At 35.9% G+C, this 7322-nt stretch overlaps 1 protein-coding gene across 1 annotated transcript in view; it reads left to right on the top strand.

Moving 5' to 3' along the window:
* Positions 1-6501, top strand: part of LOC106471188 (enterin neuropeptides-like) — an 11742-nt gene extending 5241 nt beyond the window's left edge. Inside the window, exon 2 of the mRNA XM_013931778.1 lies at positions 5999-6501. Coding sequence (XP_013787232.1) covers positions 5999-6501 — 503 coding nt within the window. The remainder of the gene's footprint in view (positions 1-5998) is intronic.
* Positions 6502-7322: the final 821 nt, after the last annotated feature.

The raw sequence follows: 7322 nt of genomic DNA, 5'->3' as shown, positions 1-7322 counted from the left end.
AATAGGCATTATAGTCCAGAGGAAATTTTGCGCTCCTTTACACCTGCACCCGGGGGCGACTTCCCCCCCCTCTTGCTACGTCACTAATTTATTCATATAGTATGAAGCATTACATTCTATTGCAGTTAATAAGTAAAGTATAAAACAATAAAACCTTGAAGCATGCACAAATGCAACGAACACCAAACTCAAAATGATCGTGTTACTTGAATACACAAAAACGTTAAATTAGAATTCTAGAAGATTCTCGAGAAAGGACTACCCCCACTTCCAGCCAAGGTAAAATGATGATCTTTCTATAATGTTTCATTAAAGTATATTTAATGTAAAATGAATTGAACATGAAATCCGGTTTCGAGTTTTCCATATTTCTGAAAACATGAGCCACATGGTTAAGAAGAAACCACCAGACGATTGCGTTTTAAATAACTATTTGTTCGTTAACTTAATGGCCTTATTTCTACTCGACTCGCAATCTGAGGGTCGTAGGTTCGAATCAAATCTCGTCCCTGAGCATGCTCTCTCTCTTTCAGCCATAGGGGCATTATAATGTTACGGCGAATCCCACTATCTATTGGAAAAGAGTAGCCCAAGAGTTGGAGGCAAGTGGTGTTTATTTGCTGCCCTCCTTCTAGTCTATCACTGCTAAATTAGGGACGACTAGCGCAGATAGCTCTTGAGTAACAAGAAAAAAAAAGAAGAAAAATCCGATCCCACCTTTCTTTTTTTGAACACACTAAACCGTATTTTTGGTTTAAGAAAAAAAGAGTGAGTTTTATTTTATATATTTATGATAAACTATGAATCGAAATGAGACAAAGGATGTGGAGATTTACAGTTCTATCAGTTTCAACGTTTGTTTTTTTTATTTTTTATTTTCAGGATGAGTTGTCTGGTCTTTCTTAAAAATAGATAAGCATTTTCTTACGAAAAGTATGTCACTTTTAAATTCATTAACTGGTTTGTTAGTTAAGTTGTTGTTATTCAGGGAGCACGGGGTTTGGCACACACTACCTTTGGATAATTGGTCTAGTTTTATTTTGTTTTTTAAGGCTAGAAAAGAACTGAAAAGTTTCAAGATATCAAAGACTTCTTTGAGAAATCTTCACTTTACACCCTACGCCACTAGGCGGCGGTACAAACAGCTAATTAACAAATCGCAAGTCGTAACTGTTCCAAGACTTTGGCAATTTCGTTTACAGTTGCCCAAAATGTGACGTTATTTGCGGGTAAGAAAAGTGATGAATATATGAAGTGAAAAATGCTTGGAATTTCCTTTGTTTATTGTAAACATCCTGTCTTACAATCGATAAAATATTTTTTTTTTTGTTCATGCTTTCACTGGATTCGTTTCTTTATAGAATTCTATCAACTTTTTATTGTTACAGACCTGGCGCGGCTTAGTAGTTAGCGTGCCGAGCTGCGTATTGAAAGGTCCAAGAATCCAGAGGCCACGTGCTACTGAATACACTCGCATTTTCAGCTATGGAGACGTTATAACTGAGACAATTAATCCCGCTAATTGGTTAAGAGTAGCCGTGACGTGGCTTAGTGGTTAGTGTGCCGGACTGCATATCGAAAGGTCCGAGCCTCAATATATTACTTAAAATATTCAGTATTTTCAGGTGTTATAATTCTGACAGTGAATTTCGCTACTCGGTTAAAAGTAGTCATGTAGGCGGTAGGTGCTGCTGATTAGTTGCTCTTTCCCTCTGATTAGCAGCTCTAAATAAGAGATGGCTACACGTGAACTTAGGGCCTCTGACCTTGACGTTTAGTCTGTATATCGCATAATGTGCCGTTCAGGCTGAAAATACTGTTGCGTCAGCGAGATCACGTGACTAGTATCACGCCACCCGTTTTCTAGAACTATCCTGTTCTTTCGGGAGTGCTCTGGCATTTGCTAGATTGGGGGTGGCCTGGTATATATAAGATGGTCACGGCGTGACGTGACAATGTTTGTAGGTAGTGAGTAATTGAACTGCAGTCGGAAAGTATTGTTGAAGTTAACGTTCGTTGTTATAGAGCGAGTGTTGAAAATAAGTGTATCGGTAAAGTTATATTCAGAAATAATAAACCAGTTTTATTAAGAAAGGACTTGTGTCGCTAAAGTTTCGTGGGAACGAAGTTACGGAAAATCAACTAACGAACGGAGACGTAACAATACGAAACACTTGTTATTATTATCCAAAGTGCCAATCATTACATCCATGCTGTTAACTAGCTGCCTTCCCTTTAGACTATCAGTTTAAAATTAGAACCAGTTATGCCTAGATATTTCCTCGGTGCCTTTTGCACCTCTTGAACTGGTCAGTCGATTACGGTAATCTACATGAAACCTCGATGTATGACGTAGATATCCATTTTGAGCTACTTTTCAACATGTCAATAACACCTGCATCTACTTAAGAATTAGAATATTGTTCCTTTGGGGAGATTCTACTTGCCGTATTCTAAGATTAGTTAGAGAGTATTTCAAACATCAACTTCCACCCTAACAAATCGGTAAACAGCAGTAGAAAAAAAATCAGAAGAAAAATTATGTAGGTTCAGTTTACAGCATATACAGATTGTGTGGATTAATTTAAAGTTATGCGGTTATCAGTATATTAATCCGCTTCATAGACGTAAGGAAGTAGATAAAGAAAACGTGTTACAACATGAATAATTCAGTTTGAAATTTTTGTTTTGTTTTTGCTGATGTATATAATGCGGAAGGTGTTGTTGCAGTTACTTGTGGCAGGTTGTTTTTTACGGGTTGGAGTTGCTAGCCCCGCGCCCAACCCTCCTACTTTCTCATCCTGGACTTGGGACCAGGCAAAGGCGGAGGTTGACATGAGTCGAGCGCCCTAACCACTTGGCCATGCCGGCCCTTTGCTGATGTATATAATGATTTATTTTGGTTACGGTTAAATGTTTATCATCTAAGCCTTAGAGTCCAGAGTGTTACATTAAAATATATTTGTAACGTACAACCAAAAGATCCTTGAAGTTACTACGTAAGTTATCAAAAATATTAACAATAATTTTTATTAAGTGTTACATTAAAATATATTTGTAACGTACAACCAAAAGATCCTTGAAGTTACTACTTGAGTTATCAAAAATATTGACAATAATTTTTCTCAAGTGTTACATTAAAAGATATTGGTAACGTACAACCACAAGATCCTTGAAGTTACTACGTAAGTTATCAAAAATATTGACAATAATTTTTATTAAGTGTTACATTAAAAGATATTTGTAACGTACAACCAAAAGATCCTTGAAGTTACTACGTAAGTTATCAAAAATATTGACAATAAGAAACAACTCCATAATTCCAACTTAATCACTGTTGGGCTTAAAAACGAAAAATTTAATAGCTTAACCCACGGGCGTCCGCAAGGGGGGGGGCATCCCCCCTGGAAGATGAGAGACAATAATTCTTTCTTTATTCATTCAGCATGTATATGAATTTTTAGTTTGTTTGTTTGGAATTAAGCACAAAGTTACACAATGGGCTATCTGTGCTCTGCCCACCACGGGTATCGAAAAACGGTTTCTAGCGTTGTAAGTTCGCAGACATACCGCTGTGTCACTGGAGGGCTACGAATTTTTTTATTCACTTCACAATTTCACGCTACTTTGCACACACACACACCCCCCACCTGGACAAATTTCTGCGAACGTCCATGGCTTAACCTCCATCTTTTTTGGGGTCCCCCAGTTTTGCACTAAAATAAACAAACAAACCATCTTCTTGGTCGATATTTTTTTCTTATGAGTTTGTTTTTAAGTACAAAAGTTACACAATGTGCTATCTGTGCTCTACCCACTGCGGGTATCGAAACCCGATTTTGAGCGTTAAGAATTACCAATGGGTCGCCAGTTTTTGTTTTTATAAGAAGAGGTTTTTCAAAGAATCTCATAAAATTTTCACGTTGTAAAAACTACGTTTCCACCTCTACAGATTCCCAAAATTAAAAATAAAAATTTCTACTGTTTCAGGTTATTCCTGAATTAAAAATTGCTACCGTTTCAAATTTCATAATAATTACATGTATCTACTTTTTCATATTCCTAAAACGACTTTGGTAACTTTAGTTTATATATTTGTTTATACGAATATAGTTTACTCGGCTAACATTGCTAGTTGAACTTGGGGAATGTTCTAAGACAGAATTAACAGCGGAATTTGGGGAATGTTTTAAGAAAAAGTTAATAACGGATTTAAGGAGTATTTTAGGTTGAGACTTTATTAAATACTAACTGGAGTACCCGTCCCCTGGACGGAAGTTATGCAAATTCATGATTAATGAAATGTTATTTTAAGACATGAAAAGTTGGTTCCTTTACATGTAATTGTAAAAAAACGCAAAACACAAAATGTGAAACCGCAAGTTTGCATGTATCTCCGCATAGACTCAACAAACCTTCATGCCAAATTTGGTGAAGATCCATCAACAGGGGGCGAAGTACTGGCAAAAACGCCCATAAAAACCGCAAAATGCAAAACTGAAAATTTGTACGTATCTTTCCATGGACCCAATGAATCTGCATACCAAATTTGGTGAAGATCCATCAACAGGGGCGAAGTAGTTACATGAACATAAACAAACAGTACTATTGTTCAGTACTGCTATTATTCGACCAAACCTTTTATCATCATGTATGAAAATTATTTTAATGCTATTCGATTCACTTAACTCTGTGTTACTATTCCTTGTCAGTTATATGTAAAATAATTTTTATTTATTCGACAGAACTGGAAGCCAACAGCTAGTATTTGTCTGTTCCGTAAGACTATTTTTATATTTATTGTGGTTTTCATTAGCCGTATTGGTTAGAATGTTTGTTGTTTATTGTATTAATTTTTATTTTTATTACTGTGATTTTATTATACAGATTATTTTGCATTATTAGCTTAAAATATGTACTTAGGACTAACGTAAGTTTCCTAAACCTTGTGAGATGTTATTGGGTTTACGGCCGAAAATGTTGTTAACAACGAGACTACCTAACTGATGAAACAATGAATTCTAATCTTTATAGGTAAGGACGTAAGAACAGTATATTTAATTAGCTGTAATGATCACTAGGTTGATTTTTAATTTCCTTCTATGTAGGTGGCTTTCTCTGGTCGGAAGTTAATATTAATTATTCACATAAGCCAGATTTGTCCCTCCTGGACCGAGCGTGACTCAATAGTTAACGTTACTTTACCTTGGGTGCACTATAAGGGCGATTGTCAAATCCCACTATTCGGTAAGACAAGAGTAGCTCGGAAGTTGGCGGCGGGGGCTGTTAACTAGCTGCTTTCCCTCTAGTAGCTTTGTGCGAATATTCGAAAAGAAACAAAGTATCGCTCCTGAATAAGCAGGTGAAATCACAAGCTATATCGGCACACACTGTTTGCGCAACATAATGTCAGTGTATCACCTTACTTGACTAAGTCTTCAAAGGGAATTCACGTTTTTGTAATACAAACATCACGAAAATATAAATATTTTATCTGAACCTTGTCTATTTAAAATTGAAATAGATATAAACATAATATTACTGGTACTAGACTTAATATAAACCGACAAAGAAACCTAGTCTACAGAGTAAAACGTCCATTAAAAAGGTAACGGGCCATTTGATGTGGTTCTTTTATACTTTAAACTCACGAAAGAACATCTTAAATTTCTTAGAAAAACACACCCCTGTCCGTTAAATTTCCACAGAATTACTCAAGTTACAGTCCACAATGTCCCCACTTTCAGCACTCCCTCTATCTTCCCCCATACTACCTCTTAAAATCAGTAAGCATATGAAAAAGAAGTTCCTGGTTCAATGATAGTGTTACTCGGGAACTGCATCCACATTTAGCATTCGTTTTTGTGGTACACTTATTGTACATGAAGAATAAACTGTCGGAATTATACAACTAATGTCGTAAAAACCAATACTTCACTGTTTTCTTCCTCCCAAAGTAATGATCCAGCTGAAGATTTCATTAAAATATGAAATAAAGCTCCAGCTGAGGATTACATTAAAATAGGAAGTAAAGCTCCAACTGAGGCTTACATTAAAATAGGAATTAATGATCCAACTCAGGATTACATTAAAATAGGAAGTAAAGATCCAACTCAGAATTACATTAAAATAGGAAGTAATGATCCAACTCAGGATTACATTAAAATAGGAAGTAAAGCTCCAACTGAGGCTTACATTAAAATAGGAAGTAAAGCTCCAACTGAGGCTTACATTAAAATAGGAAGTAAAGCTCCAACTGAGAATTATATTAAAATAGGAAGTAAAGATCCAGCTGAGGATTACATTAAAATAGGAAGTAAAGCTCCAACTCAGAATTACATTAAAGTAGGAAGTAAAGCTCCAACTGAGGATTACATTAAAGTAGGAAGTAAAGATCCAATTCAGAATTACATTAAAATAGGAAGTAAAGCTCCAGCTGAGGCTTACATTAAAATAGGAAGTAAAAATCCAACTCAGAATTACACTAAAGAGGACATTTAATAAATCGCGAGATAATAACAAGACCGAATGAATAGAGCTTATAGTTTTCTGCCGTTAAAACGACGTAAATTCAATCGTTTCAAAGACTCGTCTTAATGTTTTCCTCGGCAGATACACAGGAACCACGTCATCCATACAAACTCCATTTGAGAACTTCGGAAGTTTGTTATCACGATTGCAAACATTTTGTTTTTGCCGATTCATTGCCAGTTTTTCGGTTCTAAATGTTTTTAATTAAATATAGCGGTAATATTAAGCTAGAAGTTTCGACCTTTTGACCATAGAGTTATCGGCTTTAGAATAAAACAACTTTTTCCAAACCATTTACGCACCAGCTTAATGAATTGGAAACCGTCCTATTATTTAAGAATGCACGATTCGAAATCCCAGAAATCGTTATTACAATTTCTTTATTATATACAATGTTGGTTTTGATCTGTAAATATTTAACAGTTTGTAGAAAACTCGAAAACTGTAGCAATCACAGTTCTATTCTGAATCTCTAGTTATTTGCACCTATAAACCTTGTTACAGAAGTGAGTTTGAATATACTAGTCCCCATTCTCTAACCCTAAGATGAGTCCCGTTAGCTTTTTAAATGTATTTTCCGAACTATTTATGCAACAAAGTGCTTCTGTGGTAGTGTTTGTTTGTTTTTTGAATTTCGCGCAAGGCTATACGAGGGCTATCTGCGCTAGCCGTCCCTAATTTAGCAGTGTAAGACTAGAGGGAAGGCAGCTAGTCATCACCACCCACCGCCAACTCTTGGGCTACTCTTTTACCAACGACTAGTGGGATTGACCGTCACATTATAACGCCCC

Source organism: Limulus polyphemus, unplaced genomic scaffold (assembly GCF_000517525.1).
Source record: "Limulus polyphemus unplaced genomic scaffold, Limulus_polyphemus-2.1.2 Scaffold4463, whole genome shotgun sequence".
Taxonomy (NCBI): domain Eukaryota; kingdom Metazoa; phylum Arthropoda; class Merostomata; order Xiphosura; family Limulidae; genus Limulus; species Limulus polyphemus.
This window is presented reverse-complemented; position numbering and strand designations above follow the sequence as displayed.